This window comes from Periplaneta americana, chromosome 10, assembly GCF_040183065.1.
Source record: "Periplaneta americana isolate PAMFEO1 chromosome 10, P.americana_PAMFEO1_priV1, whole genome shotgun sequence".
NCBI lineage: Eukaryota > Metazoa > Arthropoda > Insecta > Blattodea > Blattidae > Periplaneta > Periplaneta americana.
The window spans coordinates 2986131-3007683 of NC_091126.1; the positions used below are offsets into that span (position 1 = coordinate 2986131).

The 21553-nt window shown below is 35.7% G+C and overlaps 1 protein-coding gene across 15 annotated transcripts in view; it reads left to right on the forward strand.

Moving 5' to 3' along the window:
• Positions 1-21553, forward strand: part of LOC138707385 (sushi, von Willebrand factor type A, EGF and pentraxin domain-containing protein 1-like) — a 376277-nt gene that overhangs the window by 263699 nt on the left and 91025 nt on the right. For all 15 annotated transcript variants that reach the window (XR_011334222.1, XM_069836741.1, XM_069836728.1 and 12 more), the window contains 4 exons: positions 1226-1426; positions 4825-4916; positions 8964-9128; positions 15870-15993. Coding sequence is in view for 14 of the 15 variants with exons in the window: in XM_069836741.1 (XP_069692842.1) it covers positions 1226-1426; positions 4825-4916; positions 8964-9128; positions 15870-15993 (582 nt within the window). In the remaining variant the exon portion in view is untranslated. The remainder of the gene's footprint in view (positions 1-1225; positions 1427-4824; positions 4917-8963; positions 9129-15869; positions 15994-21553) is intronic.

A 21553-nucleotide genomic window follows, 5' to 3' on the forward strand; every position in this document is an offset into this window, starting at 1 on the left:
ATCCCACCTCCCTCAAATTCATTTTAATATTATCCTCCCATCTACGTCTCGGCCTCCCCAAAGGTCTTTTTCCCTCCGACCTCCCAACTAACACCCTATATGCATTTCTGGATTTGTCCATACATGCTACATGCCCTGCCCATCTCAAACGTCTGGATTTAATGTTCCTAATTATGTCAGGTGAAGAATACAGTGCGTGCAGTTCTGTGTTGTGTAACTTTCTCCATTCTCCTGTAACTTCAACCCTTTTAGCCCCAAATATTTTCCTAAGAACCTTATTCTCAAACACCCTTAATCTCTGTTCCTCTCTCAAAGTGAGAGTCCAAGTTTCACAACCATACAGAACAACTGGTAATATAACTGTTTTATAAATTCTAACTTTCAGATTTTTTGATAGCAGACTAAATGACAAAAGCTGTTTGGCTTTAATCCATTACCACAGGAAAGAAACTGAGAGCGTTTAATGTAGTAATTTTTGTGAATCTCACTTTTGTTGACACTTACTAGCTAGGGTTAACATTAAAAAAAAAAAAAGTAAGGGAGGACATTTTGTGTAAATAATAAGGATTTTTTTCTTCATCTTATTTGCATTTATCTTCATCCCATATTGTTGATAGCTATCACTTAGCTCCAGTAACATATCCCTTAGTATCATCTCCTCTTCTGCTAACAACGCCACATCAGAAAATCTTATGCACTTTATTCGTCTTCCTCCTACTATCACCTCTCTCATGTGCTGAAAACAGCTCTTCACTAAATCCTCCAACAGGGTAGGTTATTCTTTGTTATGGTATATATTGTGAACTGTGCATGTAAAAAGAAATTAAAAAAATCGAACATTTTCTGAATTTGTACTAATGCCTGCGGGACAGACGAAAACAAATGAGCATGTACTAAGGTGTCAAGCCCACATTCAGTAATTAAACAATTTATAACATCCCATTATATTGTTAATTGCTAATTGCAATTTGTTTGTGGTCTTTCACTGGTGTTGAAGTGTTCAACACTAGATAAAGTAGTAATTCTGTAGGCTGAAGTGAAAGTGAAAATGTTCTATTTTCCCAAAATTTCTAATTTGTATTTGAATTTGTTTCTTGTATTTCTGACCTTTATTCTCAGTCATTAGCTACTTTATTTGATATATTCTTTGTTAATATACCGATAATTTTAATGTTTTTTTATTAAGTTGGTCATGAATATCTTCTGACCTTATGTTGAATTACAGAAAATATTTGTCGAGAGCCGATGGATCCGCTCAATGGACACGTGAATTGCACTTCAAATGTTGATTCCCTTCACTGTACCTTGACATGTGAGGAGGGATATGCTTTTGCCGTCCAGCCACGTGATTACTTCTGTACCTATGATAGTGATGGCAGTGTGTTGGCACCTGATGCTTCCATTGATCCTTTCCCTGATTGTTCATGTAAGTTCTAACGAATGTACGAAACTTCTAAATCCTTTCGTTTACATTTTACAAGAATTACAGAGAAAATATAAATGATTCAAATTGAAATTTATTGAGCCATAAAATACATAAAGGTGTAATAGGCGTTGGCATAATAACAGTTTACATTGAAATTTGAGCATTAAAATATTCAGATAAATTGTAGAATGAATTATTATTTACAAGCTAGTCTTTAACCTTGTACATAAAATTATTTATACCTAGTGTTTTAACATTTTCAAGCAACTTATTATAAAATTCCATTGCATTAATAACATGAATAGATTTAATTTTCTTTAGTCTTGCAAATGGAACATTCATTTTATTAGAATTTCTACTGTTATGTGTGTATATTTCTTGTACTAACTGAAAGTAATCAATGTTCTTGGTCTAGTATACTATACAATACTGTTAGTTCCGTTGGTATGATTGTTTATTACATCAATACGTTATTTTATTGTTTTTTTGTTTATGATAGGTAATTGCGATGTATTTCGATATGTTTTTACTTTGTAATGCCTAATGTGGTATTAGTATTTTTATGAATCGTTTAGTGATTTTTGGTACTGAGGCTTTATTTGTTACTGTGTCTGAGTCCCGTGCAAATTATGGTCATATATTTGAGATGTAAGTAGTGCAATAAATCAGTGGCGGTTATTCAAGTGAAGTACATGAAGGCCACCTTCACCCCTTTTTTCGTGCTTTAATAAAATATATTTTATCAATAAATTAAAATAAAATGAATTCTTCACTAAACCATATTTTGCTCTATTTTTTAATATCTTGTTCGGCTTAATCCGCTCAGTTAATGTTCACTGCAGTACTTCACACGAACCCCTCACCAGCCAGGCCACGTGGCTAGCAGACCAGCTGAAAGTCCGAATGAGACTTTCCTTTTCGCCTTCAGTACACACACCCGGTTGCCATGACAACGAGTTGCTTACTATGAATTACCGGTCCCTTTTGCGAGGGTATTATGAAGGCCTGCGGAGCAGGCATTCATCTCCTTTCTCTATTCTTGAAAGACAGAATCTCTCTCTCGTCCAAACATTGGATCAGGGTGGCAAACTGTAATATTTTGCAACTAAATAAGAAAACATAAAATATTCTGTAAAGAAGTTAAATATTGTTTAAATTTAGTATATAACGTATATATTTTGGTATTTTTAACGTTAGCACCTCTTGAATATTATGTTTTGTATGGATTTGGAAATAATTTGAGTACCCTGTAATAAAGAAAGTTGGCATAACATTTGAAACTACATTGTACATTTGACCCGTGCTGACCAACGATTTCGCTTTACGTATTCTTTGTTGTGACAAGTGCAGCGAAGTGTGAAGGTGTTACTACGTGTATTAATGCGATGAAAACATGAATCCGTTAAACGATTTAGTGCGTAATCTTTTGGAGACACCGTTCTCTCGTTGGTGTGCAGAAGATAAGCAAGATATTTTAAAATACCGCAGAACAACACGTCACATTAATATAACTATGAAAAAAGTGAAAAGTGGTGGTCGGTCATACAATATTCAGTTTCAAGATTCGTGGTATGCCGATTGTAACTGGTTATGTGGGAGTCACTATAACGAGAAGTTATATTGTTGGCCTTGTCTTCTTCTGGGGAACACGAAACTCGCTTGGAATTCAACTGGATTTTGCGATTTCAAAAATGTCAATCACGGTCTTCACAGCCATGCAGATTCAGCTGAACACATTAAATGTATTTTGCAATTAAAGGCCCTGCAGAAGAACATGAACACCATTGCGGATGCACTAAAGGAAAGTTATAGGTTATACGTAAGTCAATTTAATGAAAACATATGTTTAAATAGACTGGTAATGCACACCGCAATCGATACGGTATTGTTTCTAAGCAAGCAGGAGTTGGCTTTTCTCGGTCATGATGAGAGTATTTCGTCACAGAACAGGGGGAATTTCAAAGAATTATTGGCTCTCATTTCATTGGCCCTATGAAAATTAGAAATCACTATGAAAAAATTAGGCCTGTTCTTTCTGGGAAATCTAAAACGATTCAAAATGAAATAATTGATTGTATTTATGAATGCATCAATGAATTTGTAAGAGATGAAATTACTAGTGCCCCTTTCTTTTCCGTTCAAGTGTAAGTTTTCTGTTCAACAGAATACTGCTTTGATTTAATCGTAGCTACTGATTTTACTGGATAGGTAAGCTTATATTGGAAGTTGCATGTTCCGAAGTTGATTTAAAATATGAATACAGTTTACGATTATGATTGTGATTTTGAATTTTGTTATGGGTCCTATTTCTTGTGTACTCTTTTAATTTGATGTGTTGTATAAAATGTGTTAGATTTTGTCTTTTTTTATGTCATGTGGACTTGTGGTTGTTTTATTATGTTGTGGTATGTATTGTATGGAAGTTTTGCTGGAACAGTGAATTCTTCGGGATTAAGGGGATGTAGCTTCCGAAAATGTTGAAAATTTGTTTATTTTAAATGCTGTGCTTTTCATAAAACTTAAGAAAATGGCGAATATATTACATTAATTCAATATGGCCATCATATAGGTTACAAAAGCATTTGCGACGTCACGGCTATATAACGATTCCAGGAAATTACCTAGAATTCTATTGACCTTCACCTAATTTATCCGGCACGAGCCGCCACTGCAATAAATGGAGGACTATTTGTTTTGGATCGTGGTTTGACAGGTACAGTCTTTCTATTTGGGATATGCTTTGTTTGACATATTGTTTTTGTTTTCGTTGTCCACTTTTTTTTTTTTTGTGTTCATGAATGTGGTGAGAGTAATAACATTTGTGTTGATTGGTGTGTTTTGCCTGTTTTGACAGGGGGGTTGGGGGAGCTATGGACCCCCCAACTTGAATATGAATTTTGAAACTTGCTTGGTATTGTATTGAGTAAGAAAAGTAATGTTGATTGTTGTGCTTTTACGTGTCTTGACTAGAAGTTCGAGGTGGGCCCCAATTTGTATATTATCTATTATTGATTTTTATTAATTTTTTCATTGATATCGTGACGTATACTGTAAGGGATAGGATTTTCTTGAATAATCTGATAGCAAATTTTATGTTTGTTAGTCTGTTTTTTGTATCCTAATGTATACTTGTTCAAACGATGCATAATAGTTTCTGGTATACTTCCATTTACTATTATATATATTGCCATGATCAAAATTGTCTATTTAGAATGGAAATTAAATGAATTCTGTGTTGTTGGAAGTCATAATTATTAAATGATGTAGTTAGTTGCTAAATTATTGAAATTGAGATTTAAACATTGCATAAATGCGCTCACAGTATTCCACATGAGTGCAGATATTAGGTCTAGTTTGTACATAATGTTCAGGAACTGTGTGTTTAAATTTTGTTTCAGTGACAGTTCTACCAAATTCTTTATCCCAAGATGGAACAGTAACAATAGAAGGTGATAGTACCATCTGTGAGGATCCAGCATTCTTGAGTCAGGTACGTGTGGTCAAAATTTGGTCATTGCTGAAAGGCTAAAAGAAGAAACTGAAATGAAATGATTTACTAACATAGGGAAAAATAAGAAATAATGACACTGATGTAAAGGAGGCACTTTAAATCAAATGTAAAGTGTATGGTGTCCCGGTTTTAATAATATGAATAAATGCAACAAAAACAGATAACAGAGTCGCCAAACCAACAACAGGACAATCACGCAATGTTCCAACAATGTCTTCTTATTGTTGGGTTGGTCGCACTGCTATCAACAAGAATGTCCAGATTTTCAGTCTCAATTTGTCTCTCTTTATTTTATATAAATTGACACATTTAACAACACATTTACACTGCTGTTCATCTCTGCGTTTGTCTGATCACTGTGGCCAGTATTCTTCAATAATCACATGTAGGACGATTTCTTTTTCTAGGAGATAATTTTCTCAGAGTAGGAAGCTTTCGTGTTTTAGTAGTAGAAGTTCAGCAGCTCTAGAAGGAGGTGGAGTTGCTGATCTATTGCCTTCTTCTGAATTTAGAAATGAAAGTCTTGGTCACAATATATCCTTCTTATCTTCAGGCACAAAGCAACGTATCTTGTCGTATAAATAAGTCTGTCTCTCATGGTCTTATGTCTGTAAAACTTGCCGGCACATCACCATGAAGAATATTGAAGGCAGAGAACTTCTAGCAAGCACTTGTCCAGGAGCTTCTTTCCTTATTTCAAAATTGTGAATTATATTTGGAAAGTTCTTAATTTTTATTGTCTCAAATTTTAATTGCCAGTCAAAAGCCGGAATGGATACCTTTCCTGACTCTGTTCATATGGCAATTGGCAGATGGGCAACTCCCTTGTGCTACTTTCGGAACATCGTTTATGTTAGCGCAACAGTTCTTTTGGAATACCCTTCTGAAACATCCAAAATATAGATCTGGTTGAAACTTCGTGCGTCCAGTTGGCAAGAGCACAGATTCTTATCACACATTACTCGTCCTATTAGATATATCTAAGTTATTATTTTGTCCAACACAGTTGTCAGCATCCAGTAGCACAGTACCGGCACTGGAAATATTACAACTGCACTCTAAACTTTGCACATTGAATCATTAGGCCTACACTTTTATATCCTACTATATTACACGTGATTTAATTTTTGTTGGAAATAGGCCTACAGTAATACTAAATTTTTTTTGTAATGTGTCACTGCTGTGTATAATAATGGTCTGTCTCTTTTAGCAGCTGGTTGAAAACTAAAGTCGTGGCAATAGTAATGAAATATGGGTCCTTCTCTCTTTCCTTTTGTGTGTAATAAACATATCAGCAAACATCCCCCTCTATACGTGACAATGCATCTTAGCCCAGCCTGTCTGAATTGGTTTGTTTTGTCTCCCGATGTTATTATACACGCTGATTATGAGGAAAGATATCGACACATCTGTGTTGCAGAACAACGGGAAGTGAATGTGTTCACTGTGCTTATGTCTATCTGCATTGCCTGATGTTTCAGTATTCACATATAATTCACATTTCTGAATCTGCCTTATTGAATTTTCACAAATTGTCACATCAGTATTTTGCATCTGGAAAACCCCTCACACATCAAATTTAATTTCTCACCAATTTCTGCCCCCTTTCACCCTTTGAAGGAATAAAGTCGCACAAAAAATGCCATATTCGTATTCTGTGACCTAAAAGACCCGTAGATATAAAATTTCATTGAGCTACTTCTCACCTCCTGCCTACTCTCCATCAGGCTGTACCTTTGGGAATGATCTTTCAAGAAATATATCTAAATTGTAGTTGTAGAAAGTAACGTTCATTTTTAATTTTAAAGTTCCATGTCGAAAAGTTAAAAAATTTTGAAAATTTTCAACCCTCCCTCTCCTCTCCTCTCCTCTCCTCTCCTCTCCTCTCCTCTCCTCTCCTCTCCTCTCCTCTCCTCTCCTCTCCTCTCCTCTCCTCTCCTCTCCTCTCCTCTCCTCTCCTCTCCTCTCCTCTCCTCTCCTCTCCTCTCCTCTCCTCTCCTCTCCTCTCCTCTCCTCTCCTCTCCTCTCCTCTCCTCTCCTCTCCTCTCCTCTCCTCTCCTCTCCTCTCCTCTCCTCTCCTCTCCTCTCCTCTCCTCTCCTCTCCTCTCCTCTCCTCTCCTCTCCTCTCCTCTCCTCTCCTCTCCTCTCCTCTCCTCTCCTCTCCTCTCCTCTCCTCTCCTCTCCTCTCCTCTCCTCTCCTCTCCTCTCCTCTCCTCTCCTCTCCTCTCCTCTCCTCTCCTCTCCTCTCCTCTCCTCTCCTCTCCTCTCCTCTCCTCTCCTCTCCTCTCCTCTCCTCTCCTCTCCTCTCCTCTCCTCTCCTCTCCTCTCCTCTCCTCTCCTCTCCTCTCCTCTCCTCTCCTCTCCTCTCCTCTCCTCTCCTCTCCTCTCCTCTCTTAGGGGATGAAATTTGAAAAACCCTCATAAGTCTAAACGAATTCTAGAAAAGAGCCTTTGTTAAATTTCAAGGCTGCATGTCTGTTGGTTCAAAAGATATAACAGTGAATTTTGACATTTATACCTCCCCTTTTATACCACTTAATGTTCGTATTTCGCAAAACTCAGTCTTATTTCTTCACTAGGGATTAAAAGCAACCTACACACAAGAAGGAGATGCGATGATGAGTCAGTCTGTTGATCATAATAGCTTATGTGTATATAGATTGTGTTATAGTAATGAGGAAAACATTAAGCAGCGGGAACACTAATTAATTATTGATAAAAAATATCTGTGATTGTTTAAGTGAAATAACACAAATCCATTCCACATGCCCGCAAAATTTTAGCTAAATATATATTTCATATCTTACATGCCCAAATTACCATTCACACCAATTGTAACACATAATCAACATACAGCCTTATTTGAGTATCCCAAAAAGACAAAGTATATGATTATGTCTCGTGACCAGAATATTGTACGAAATGAAAATATAAAAATTGGAAATTTATCCTTTGAAGAGTTGGAAATATTGAAATATCTTGGAGCAAAAGTAACAAATATAAATGACACTCGGGAGGAAATTAAATGCAGAATAAATATGGGAAATGCGTGTTATTTATTCGGTTAAGAAGCTTTTGTCATCCAGTCTGCTTTCGAAAAATATTAAAGTTATAATTTATAAAGCAGTTATGTTACCGGTTGTTCTGTATGGTTGTGAAACTTGGACTCTCACTTTGAGAGAGGAACAGAGGTTAAGGGTGTTTGAGAGTAAGGTCCTTGGGAAAATATTTGAGGCTAAGTGGGATGAAGTTATAGGAGAATGGAGAAAGTTACACAATGCAGAACTTGTCACATTGTATTCTTCACCTGACATAATTAGGAACATTAAATCCAGACGTTTGAGATGGGCAGGGCATGTAGCACATATGGGGGAATCCAGAAATGCATATAGGCTCCATGCGTATAGCAATGTGCTGCTACAGGCGGATACTACGAGAACACTTGTAGGTTTGTCATCAACAGCTGTGTGTCCTCTGTGTTGACAGCTGACTGCTGGAAGATTCGAATAGAAGTAATTTTATACGCATTTATTCAATCTTTCATACAGTGTTGCCTTTAGATTACTATTTTGAAAATGTCAAAGCGGTCCAGCAAAATTATGTGCTGTGTTTTTGGCTATAATAATAAATATTGTAATATACAGCAAACTGTTTTCCGTCACTAACCCACGAAATGGATTGAAAAGACAGATATTAGCAGTAAATTGGAAGGGGTAAATTTAAATTAAGTATTTGGAATTTAAGTATTTTAACTAATAGTAACTATTACATGAGTCGTGGCGGTGGCGGTGGCGGTGGCGGTGGCGGTGGCGGTGGTGGTGGTGTACATTCTCTTGTTGCTTAATACAATCCTGTTGTGAAAACGTAATTATGTTTTTCGTTGCAAATCACAGTAGTTCTGAAAGTGGGATCAATTTTTTTTTTTTGTAAGAATGAATTAACTTAAAAAGTATTAGAAAATTTACTCGAAACAATTTCTTGATGTTAAATGCTGAATCCTATTATAATTAATTTGTATCATTGCAGATAGAGAGAAACGTGAGAGAGAAAATAACACAGAAACTCGCAGAAGTGTGTAGTAATGCTCTCACATGCCACGTGGAGGACATGGCTACTTTGTGTGATCAGATTCTTTCAAGCGTGGAAGAGGAATCCAACACAGTTACCAGGAAGAAGCGTCACTACAGTCAGGTTGGGAAAGTAAATTGTTATTCTTGGCATTGGAGACCAGACAACAAACCTTAATTAAATATCTTGGAAGCAGGCAATATTTTTGCTTTGAGATTTTAAATTTATGTCTTCGTTTGAAATCGATTTTTCTATCTCATATTGGGACTTATGTTTCCTGTATCTTAATCACCTTCGTTCTTGTGAAGAGACCTCTCCACTTTCTCTAATACCTATTTCGGATGTAAAAGTGGTTTGTATTTCTTATTATACAGACTCGGAAACAAAATTTGGACCACCTGAATTTTTCAAGTTTCAATTATTACATACTGTGCACACTCAGTGCTTCAGAGTGGTGGTACACACGCGGTCACTTTGGCAGCTATTGAAAATCTTTTTACTTCAATTATTGTTGCAAGCCACAAGGCATTTTAAAAGATGCGAAGGAAAGTAGTCTTTTGCTAATAGTATATGAACATTTGTAAATCTTGGAGTAAAATATAACGATGGTAAATGAAATGTAACCTGCATAATAAAAAAAAATCTTCTGCACCAGGATTCGAATCCTCAACCTCCTGGTCTGCGAGCAGGCACGATAGCACAGAACTATCAGAACAATTGAGTAGAAGTGTCGTACTCTGGATTATATTATACTGCTCATGTTCGTTTACTGAATAGCTTTTCGTTATTAATTTGACCTTACTTTCAGATTAATTTCATGCTTTTTGCATTAGTTGTGAAAGTATACCTTACTGTAAAACTGTTAAAATAATACTAGGTTGAAAACCGTTGTTAAATCTTGTTGTTATTATTATTAGTATTATTATTATTATTATTATTATTATTATTATAATTATAATTATAATAATCATCACCATCTTCATTATTAGACCTGTATAAACATTAACAGTCATTACGTCGATCCAAGTGGTGGAGCCACGTCCACTTTACAAAGGCGGACTGGAGAGAACGGAGGCTTCAGCTAATTACTCTGATCCAAAATGGCTTTTCAGCTTCAGAGGCGAGCCATAGACTGGAAGTTTCTCATTTTCAGAATCATGGGGAGGTCGGGTTCTGGATGTCCGTGTGTTACAACCAAGAGACAGGACGAAGCCTTGGGCAGGACCCATTCCACTCTGCTGGGCAACTGAAGGCATTGTCTTGCTTTCCGGTTGTTTATGAATGGTTATTAACTGTCTGAGAACAGATAATGATATTAGATGCTACTGGGCAGCGACTAAAGAAATAATGACAGAAGTACAAGCTGTAAGCTGCCTCACCTTTGTAACCGGCCTAGATGATGGTTTCGATCGGACGAAAGTCACTTTCTCCAATGAAACTGCCATCTCGACTGATTACAGCGGATCTGTTGGAGTCTATCGGGAGTCTGGCCACAGGTCTGATCATGACATGTCGGGATGTATTAGCATGTGATGCTGGCGCCGGATATCTCAGGATGGGGCAGGTGTCTTAGAGAGGATCTATGGCCGCTTGGATTCGGCACAATATAAACACATTGTGGAGAATCTGTTCCTTCCATCTGCCCGAGAACATCATCCCCAAGGAACATTATTATTTCAGCAGAATAACTTTGAGCACACACAGCGCAGGCCATTGAAGCCTGGTTCTTGGGGAAGAATAAAATGCGTAAGATTTGCTGATGATATGGCTTTGTTAGCAAAGGAGGAGATGATACTAAGGGATATGCTAGAGGAGCTAAATGACAGCTTTGAGCAGTATGAAATGAAGATAAATGCAAATAAGACGATGACCATGGTCATAGGAAGAAAAATAAAGAAGGAAAACTTGCGAATTCTAAATGAGGCAATAGAGCAAGTCGACAGTTTCAGATACTTAGGGTGTATTATAAGCAGTAACATGAGCTGCTGCCAGGAAGTCAAAAGGAGGATAGCAATGGCAAAGAAAGCTTTTAATAGAAAAAGGAGCATCTTCTGCGAATCTCTGGAAAAAGAACTAAGGAAGAGACTAATGAAGTGCTTTGTATGGAGTGTGGCATTGTATGGATTGGCATTGTATGGATCAGAAACATGCACATTACGACGAAGTGAAGAGAAACGACTAGGAGGATTTGAAATGTGGATATGGAGAAATATGGAACATGTGAAATGGACAGACAGAATAAGAAACGAAGCTGTGTTGGAAAGAGTGGGTGAAGAAAGAATGATGCTGAAACTGATCAGAAAGAGGAAAAGGAATTGGCTGGGTCACTGGTTGAGAAGAAACTACCTTCTGAAGGATGCACTGGATGGAATGTTGAGCAGGAGAAGAGTTCGGGGCAGAAGAAGATATCAGATGATAGACAACATTAAGATATATGAATCATGTGAGGAGACAAAGAGGAAGGCAGGAAATGGGAAAGACTGGAGAATGCTGGGTTTGCAGTGACAGACCTGCCCTTGGGCAGAACACTATGAATGAATGAATGAATGAATGAATGAATGGATTATTTATACCCATGTACAGACTGAATGATTAATATTTATGAAAAATGTAAACAAAAGATTTGATCTTTGTAAGTATCGCTCTGAAATGCATTATACATACTGTGGCGCCATGTTGGGGAAGTTGCGCGCGCATCTAGTGCGAGGAATGGTGAGGCGTGACGTGGAGCAGGGGGGAATATCGGGAAGTTTCGCAAAGCCTCGCGAGCCAATTGTTGTAGAAGCTACGAGACGCAGTACATTCGAGAAAGTGTGATTTAGTAAATAAAAGGGGCACGCCAGCAGCCTTTGTGTCAGTTTAGTTTATTTCAGTTGAGCCACTCTAGTTAGACAGTCAGCTGCGAGAAAGCTAGTTAGCGGAGACGTATCCAGTGAAAGTCTTGGGTTCGAAGTACAGTGAACTTGAGTGAGTACTGTGGCAGCGTCCATGCGAGGGCAACGCGTCCGGAAGTCTTGGGTTCGAAGTGCAGTGAACTGACTCTGGAAGTTTTGGGTTCGAAGTGCAGTGGACTGTTGTCTGGAAGTCTTGGATTCGACGTACCGTGAACTTGAGTGAGCTAGAAGAACTAGCCAAGGCGAACTGTGAATTGAGAACTGACAGTTTTGTTTGTACAGCTGTCAAAAGAAAAAGTGGCCGCTCTCCTGGAACAAAGTTCCCTTCGGGTATCTTCGCTATAATTCGGAGACAGGCGATGTTACATGTTGTTGGACCACGTTGCCTGATATCTACAGTTATAATTGAAGTATTCTCTCTGTGATTCGATAGCGTAATGGTAGCGTTCAGGCCTCTTATTCATGAGGTCCTGCGTTCGACTACAACCTCGTGCTTTTTATGTTCTTTTTTGTTATGTTTTTGAGAGAGACAAACTATACATAATGGCTTCTTTCTCTTTTACGATTATTTTAGTAATTAACATCAGGTTCATTAATATATTATGCCATGACTTTATCATTATGATATTGTGGCTGCAAATGGAAAGAAAAAAGATTTTATTCTCAATAAAAATATCTTTCGTGGCATAAACAAAACAAATTTACTGGCGTCGGCCTTAAAACATTCAAACAATTAAGCGTTCAAAAAACAAAACAAAGAGCCACAATTAAATATTTAGTCTATCTTCCTCTTATCTCGATCATCTTGCAGTCGAGTGGGCATAGAATCGACTAGTCTTTGCAAATAGCGACTGTTCTTAGACACGATATTCCAGGCATTCTGAACATACCCACATACATAAGTGTTCTGTCCATGGGCAGGTCTTTCATTGCAAACCCAGCAATCTCCAATCTTTCCTATTTTCTGCCTTCCTCTTAGTCTCCGCATATGATCCACATATCCTAATGTCGTCTATTATTCTTTTCAACCAGAGACCCAACAAATTCCTTTTTCTCTTTCTAATCAGTTTCAGCATCATTCTTTCTTCACTCACTTTTTCAAACACAATTTTATTTCTTATTCTGTCTGTCCACTTCACACGCACCGTTCTTCACCACATCCACATTTCAAATGCTTCAATTCGTTTCTCTTCATTTCATCGTAATGTCCATGTTCCTTCCCCATACAATGCCACACTCCACACAAAGCACTTCACTAGTCTCTTCCTTAGTTCTTTTTCCAGAGGTCCGCAGAATATCCTTCTTCTTCTATTAAAAAGCTTCCTTTGTTCATGTTTGCAGTTTTTCTTGGGAAGGATAGGTCTAAATGCGGTAACATCCCGTTGCTTTCCGCACACCACTATCTCTTTCGCATCTTATTAAATTCCAGGGGGCCCAAGCGTGGAGATGAGGAGAGTGGATTTGACTAATTGGGCCCTCCGGACTTCACTGAAAGTCACGGCAAGGGTTAAATATTAATTCTATCAGGATGTTTGACCTGATCAGAGACCGGGAAATCTCAATTAGCCTTGCCTCCCGCATCCTGGACTAGCTTCTACGAATCATCAGAAAATCTTAGAGTGTGATTGGGCCAATTTTTCCGAAAATGTTTCCACACTTTTGTCCTCGTAGCTCAGAGGACGAACGTCGAAATTTAGATGTCAACGTCTCAGGTTCAATTCCTCGTTACTCCTTTTCATTTTATTGTGGTTCAAGATAGTATAATGTAATAATACAAAAAGAAAAACTAATAGCAGTATTATGCAACTGGATTTTTCCAAACCTAATATTAAATTTATGTTATTTATATCGCTAAAGAACGATTACAATATAAATAACTTGAATATTATTTATACAGTATCACTAAAGAACGATAACAGAATATAAATGATAAATATCGGCTTGTTTAATTAATATAAGATATTATATAATACTTATTTAATTATCTAAATAAAATAACCTATTTTACAAAGAAAGATGGTTATTTGTGTTATAATAATTACTTACATAAAATACAGATTATTTATATTGCGAAAGAACAATAACAATATAAATAACTTGAATATTATTTTATAGTGCTAATGAAGGAAAACAGAATATAAATGATAACTTGAATATTATCTATATCGCTAAAGAACGATAACAATATAAAAAACGTGAATATTATTCATATCGGAATTTCACAGATTTATTACAGATGTATTTAAGAAATTGTAGAAGAATAGTAATTAGTAACAGTGTCCTATTTATTCTTCTTGGAGCCAAATTTGTAACTTTTAAAAGTGTGGTTACTATGTTGAAGTGTATGTGTTGTAACGGATGCTTGATTTGTTATGTATGTGAGTCAGTTATGTGATGCTTGATGTCGTCGCAATGTCGTAATTATAGTTTGATTGTGTTTGTGTGACTATTGTGTATTAATTTATGATGTATGGTACGGAAAGCTGCATATTTGTGTTATAGTAGTGTTACGTATGTGTGTTGTTAAAGTTTTTGTATGTTTCAAATTGATATCTGATATTTATTTTGCAATCGCAATGCCTAATTTACGGTTTGTTTATGTTTTGTTTACATCGCGTAAGCTAATTTAATTTTCTTTTCTATTTCTCTTTATGCTTATCTTTTTTGTGTATGAAACTATAACCCTAACATGCATATGTAAAATAGGGCTAACCACCATTGGAGATACAATAATAATAATTGTTATTCATATCGTTATAAAATGATAACAGAATACAAATGATGACTTGAATTTTATTCATATCTCTAAAGAACGATAACAAAATATAAATAACGTGATATCCATAAAGAACGATAACTGGATATAAATGATAATTTGAATAGCATTTACATCGCTAAAGAACGATTAAAAAATAAAATGAAAACTTGAAGAAGGCCCGAACCCACAACCTTTGAATCATTAAACAAGCACTCTACCGCTGGTCTACGAGGCGCAGACATGGAACACTTTCATAGTTCGGGAACTGCTTGTACAAGCACATGCATCGTGTAACATTGCCGTGACCCGAAGTGGACTTTGAAAATATTCGCTGTTCACGAGTGCGGCCACTTTTTTTTTTTGACAGCTGTACATAGTGCTTTGTGAACATTAGTTGAGATTAGGAGTACATTGTTGTTCTCCTCAATAATAAACGTGAATAGTCATTGTCGTTCTGTGGAGTGCAATAACGACTACTGTGTTGAGTGTTGAGTGGAATACCCATTGTTGACGGGTGTGTGGTTGTTGTGGAAATAAATACCACATTGTTGTTGAAATATAAATGTTACAATACAATAGTGCCCTGTCTGACCTATCAGAAAAATGTTTACACAAGGCAAGAGTAAATGAAGTCTAGAAGAGTTGTGTATGTGGAAATTTATGTAATTGTATGTACTTAAACATATTTCTGAAAGATGGTAGAGGTAAGGACAGTACAGGTGTTAGTCCTCCAAGTACAGTAATACATTTAAAAATAGTATAATTATTTTTATGATTGAAACAATTATACTAGGACAATATTCTCTTGAAATTAGAAAAAACACAGTTTATGTTTGATGCCTGAAAATAAACATTCTTAGATAGAAAAATGAACAGCACACTACAACTGAGGGTAATGGAGGTTACTGAGCAGTGGAATATTTCCTGTGTACGGTATCAATAGTCTCTTGTATTTGAATCAGTCATTGTTAAAGGCACTAATTGTAAGTCAGTTCTTGACGAAATGGGCATTTTGATGGATTTCGCAAGTTTTAATAGAGGATGAAACAAACCAATTATACTTTCTAGGTTAGTATTGTCATGGTGAGTGATACTTAAACATAACTTTAAAATTATTGAGCTAATAGAGCAGTTTTCTTTGATTATTACAATATGGAAAGAAATTACTTAATACTTTTTAACAATAACCAATTCATTTGTTTATTTTTACAGATTGAAGATCGTAATTTGCGTAATGAAAACATTCCAGTGGTGAACACAAACCACGAGGCACTATATGCTGTAGAATCAACCAGGGCCAAGGACAGTAAAATCGAACTGCATTTTCATATGATAGGTAAGTGAGCTTCCCGTGCATTACTTACTTGTTAGTACTTGTGTCTAACCTATTTGTTGTCGAAAGTAAAAGCAACAGGTGTTCGACTTCTCTCGTAAATCTAGATGAACACAAAAATATCTGTAGTTTTTTTTTTTTTTATTTTATTATAACGAAGTTCTTAGAGTTACATAGAGGCTTATCATGGATGGAATAAGGTTTCGCATGTTCATTGTTGAAATATAAATTAGTTCTTATTAGTGAGTTTTTTTATCAACAGTAACATAAGTCTTTTTTTTTTCTTCCAACACCTGGGTAAGTTGAAAAAATCTTCATTAACCCATTTGTTTTCTGGCTTACCAATATTGGTCCTATTCAGAAGTGCTGGATAACAATGGGCAATGACTGAGATGACTTCCTGTTGATCACACAGTGTGCAATAGGAGTTTACAAATTAACGTACAATACTTGTAACAACTTCTACATCAGACAAACTGGTAGATCATTTCAAACACGATACAAGGAATACATCACAACCATAACCAAATCACACAATACTTCCACATATGCAGAACACAACCACAATTACAGCAGCATAGAATCCTACATGCTGAGACGAAAAGCCAGAAACTGAATACACTAGAACAATACTGGTACGAAATAATATACAAACATACAAAAAAACATACATAGCACATATTCAATACACAACTAAATTTCAGAATGAACACACTGTTTAACACAGCACTACTAATCATAAACTTACCCACACCAAGGCACAAAGGGATGAAAACTAAAACAAGCACAGGACCTCACTAGAAATCTGAAGTTGATTAATATCAAGCTGAAACTAGTCATTAACCAAGGTATAATGTCATAATAGTTGTTATATAAAAAATTCATAAAAACTTCGGCTTTTTCCAGAGTTCCTTATCCCTGTGGTGATGCAGTTTTTTGTACTCTGTTTAAGTTTTATTTTGATTTCAGGCAATGCTGCTCATAACAATAACTGAAGGTTTTAAAAAATTCATCATAAGCAAGTCTTACTGATGTTTGTTTGAATATGGACCTCCAAGATTCTTTCTCAAGTAGATAATTTAGATACTGAATATTCTCTTCATTAAAAAGATCTTATTTCTTGTATAAAGTTTTCCAGTAAGTGTGTCATACATTTGAAATGAAACAAATTCTATAAATGAAAGAGGTTCATATATTTATTTATTTAATTACAGTAGAATCCCTCTTAACCAACACCAAAGGGACCAGGCTAGTTCCAGATATACCAGATTTTGCCGGATAATTGAATAAATATCGGTATATACAAGAAAAGTTTGTATTTCATGGTGCCAAATGTTGAAACTCCAGCCATATAAAGCTTATTTCGCTATCACTTGCTCATAACTGCATAAACATAAAAACTGTGGCTTTTTCTTATTAAACACATCACACAACACAAATAATACACTAATTCTAGGTTCGAATATTCACTGAAAATGAAAGTTCATTCGAACTGACATGTGGCAACACTGACATCCCGAACATACCTAACTAAACATAAAAACTGTGTGGATTTTCTTTATTCTTTCTTCTTGTCAGCCATTTTGTGAGACCATAAAGTAGTGCCATGAGACATAGTATGAAATAAAAAGATTAATATGGTTCTGACAATTAATAGCCATAAAAGATTATGTTCAATTATAAGAAGAATAAATTTTATGGAAATACTGGCTGCAAAATATTGGGGACGTGATTACCAAGATCTAATTAATACCTGTAAAGCTATTGTGAGATGAAAACTTGATTATGAAGCAATAGTTTGTAACTCTGAAATGATTGGATACTATTGAGTCCTCAACTCTTGCACCAGTCCAATCATAGCATTCGAACTGAAGCAGACAAACTACCGATATTCTTTCAATAAGAAATAAACAACCAAATTTGAATTATGCCTTTTAAGATTGCATCCATAAGCAATCCTTATGTTTTCTTCATTGAATGTTACGAGAAGTTTGTTCGATTCCAAAGAGAATCTGAGCATTTTATTCTCAGAATTACCATTATCATGTCTACTGAAATTAGACTAAATCATAGCAACAGTAAACTATTTCCTTTGGAACCTTCATGGAAGACTACCATACTAAAAATAAACATTAATTTAATTGAACATGAATAAAATCAGTGAAAAAATATAACATACAGGCAATTATTCAATGACAATTTTTTATTGCTCACCCAAGTCACATAAAAATATTTACTGATGGCTCAACATTGAGAATGTAGCAGGTGTGCTGTTATATATCCAGGACACATAATGATATCATATTCGCAGGGAGTTTTATGCTATGAAACATGTTTTTACACATGTAGCTAAAAGAGTACAAACAGCTTCATAAATTTCATGAGTGCTGTATTGGCCCTGTACAATGTTTCTTTAAATCACATTTTGATACACGATATACAACTGACATACTACAATGAAAGTTCATCTGGCAATGAACAGGCTGACCAAGCACGACACCATGTCACATCAGGACATCGTGCTGTATATTCAAAGGAAATGTTCCTTGACTGAGGGGAAAAAAAAAGTTGAATAACTGCCTCGAACAGTAAACTCCACAATGTTACATCCAGCTCTGTATAAAAATATCAAATAAAAATTTTATCAAGAAAGGATTAATTAGTAATTACCGAACTGAGAATTGGACACTGCAAATTAACACACTCATATGTATTACTAGAAGAAGAATCCTTCACTATTACATGAAGTTATTACATTTTTATGAGACAATGAGCTTCATACATATATCTGATTAGAAATAAAAATCCTCATGTTTACGTTAATTTAGCTGATTATACATAAACAGTATTAATTGCAACATGTTAAATTACAGTGACACCTTGATAAGACGCTCTTCAAGGGACCGCATAAAAATAGCGTATTAAATGGGACTGCGTATTAGCAAGAGTGAGTTATTTTTGGATTTTTTAAATTTTAACACAAAGGTATGTATCAGCATAAACATTTGTTGAAGAAATTTAAGGATTAAATACTGTAATTATTCAGGATAAAAGATTATTTTATTTTCTTTCCTTTCAGAAAATCTCCGAACAAATACACTGCCTTATCAATAAAAGTGCCCCTTTATTAAAAAAGTCAAAAATTATTTTCTGTCTTGCACTTAATCCAGTACTATGAATAATTGCTTTTTCCACACAATTTAAATCGGAAGTGACATCAGTAGTTTGACACTAGAAATGTCGACCTGGTTGGCGAGTTGGTATAGGGCTGGCCTTCTATGCCCAATGTTGCGGGTTCGATCCCGGGCGAAGTCGATGGCAGGCTCATGTCAGTAGATTCACTGGCATGTGAAAGAACTCCTGCGGGACAAAATTCTGGCACATCCGGTGACGCTGATATAACCTCTGCAGTTGTGAGTGTCGTTAAATAAAACATAACATATAATACTAGAAATATTAATGAATCTACAAATCACAGATACTGCGACAAGGGCTTCATTGCGAGAAGGATTTGGAATGTCTACCGCTTCCACTTTCTCTTCATCAAGTCTTCACTGACAGTGCAATTTAAAACTGCCAGCAGGAAGGACAGATTCTGAATTTTTAATACAGTAGTCTTGCAGGTACTCAATAGTCCCATCCATTCTATTGTATTCACCAAAGACCTCACAAATCCTTAAATATGCGGATGCTAGCGGTAAATGTAGAAGTTCAGAAAAATTTTTTCAGTATCCTTTAAAGTACGGTATTCTAGAATTTGCAACAGATGAAAGAGTGTATTAAGCAGAATGATGAGCATATTAAGGAGTGGATTTTACATGGTTTTGTATAGGGATCTCAAGGGACTGGGCAAAAAGAATGTATAATGTGGGATAGCGTAACAAACGAGCGTGTATTATTGGGGTTTCACTGTATGAATTGAAATTATTGCTTTTGTAAATGCATATTGCACTGTATTAGTTGGATTTAATATATTTAATTCAGTATTTGTTTTAGTTAATAGTTCATGTCTTGATAAGTAGGTTCATTATTATTGTTGTTATTATTATTATTATTATTATTGTTATTATTATTATTATTATTATTATTATTATTATTATTACTACTACTACTACTACTACTACTACTACTACTACTACTACTACTACTACTACTACTACTACTACTACTACTACTACTTCTTACTTACTATCTATCAAATGGCTTTTAAGGAACCCAGAGGTTCATTGCCGCCCTCATATAAGCCTGCCATCAATTCCCATCCTGAGCAAGATTAACCCAATCTGTACCATCATAACCCACCTCCCTCAAATTCATTTTTATATTATCCTCCCATCTATGTTTCGGCCTCCCCAAAGATCTTTTTCCCTCCGGCTTCCCAACTAACACACTATATGCATTTCTGGATTCTTCCATATGTGCTACATGCCCAATCTATTTCAAAGGTCTGGATTTAATATTCCTAATTATGTCAGGTGAAGAATACAACGCATGCAGTTCTATGTTGTGTAACTTTCTCCATTCTCCTGTAACTTCATCCCTCTTAGCTCCAAATATTTTCCTAACCACCTTATTCTCGAACAAACTTAGCCTCTGCTCCTCTCTCAAAGTGAGAGTCCAAGTTTCACAACCATACAGAACAAACGGTAATATAACTTTCAGGTTTTTTGAGAGCAAACTGGATGGCAAAAGCCTCTCAACTGAATAATAAAGGCATTTCCCATATTTATTCTACGTTTAATTTTCTCCTGAGTGTCATTTATATTTGTTGCTGTTGCTCCAAGATATTTGAACTTTTCCACCTTTTCAAAGGATAAATTTCCAATTTCTATATTTCAATTTCATACTCTGTTCTGATCACGAGACATAATCATATACTTTGTCTTTTCAGGATTTACTTCAAAACCTATCTCTTTATACACTATATCACTTCGAAAAATATAGGCCTACTGTATTTCTTTCACGTGTTAAAATTAGGCACCTTGTTGTTGACTAGTTCCAACCTGTTCTGAAGATAACCTACAACAGGTTGAAACTAGTCAACAACAAAGTACTGCTACCTAATTTTAACATGTGTAAGAAATACAGTATATATTCCTATCTTTTTACATGTGTCAAGTAAAATTCCCGTGTTTTCCCTAATAGTTTGTGGATTTTCTCCTAGCATATTCACGTCATCCACAGAGACAAGCAGCTGATGTAACCCGTTCAATTCCAAATCCTCTCTGTTATCCTGGACTTTTCTAATGACATATTCTAGAGCAAAGTTAAAACGTAAAGGTGATAGTGCATCTCCTTGCTTTAGTCCACAGTGAATTGGAAAAGCATCAGATGGGAACTGGCCTATACGGTCTCTGCTGTACGTTTCACTGAGACACGTTTTAATTAATGGAACTAGTTTCTTCGGAATACCGAATTAAATAAGAATATTATATAAATCTTCTCTCTTAACTGAGTCATATGCCTTTTTGAAATCTATGAATAACTGATGTACTGTACCCTTATACTCCCATTTTTTTCTCCAATATCTCTTGAATACAAAAAATTTGATCAATAGTCGATC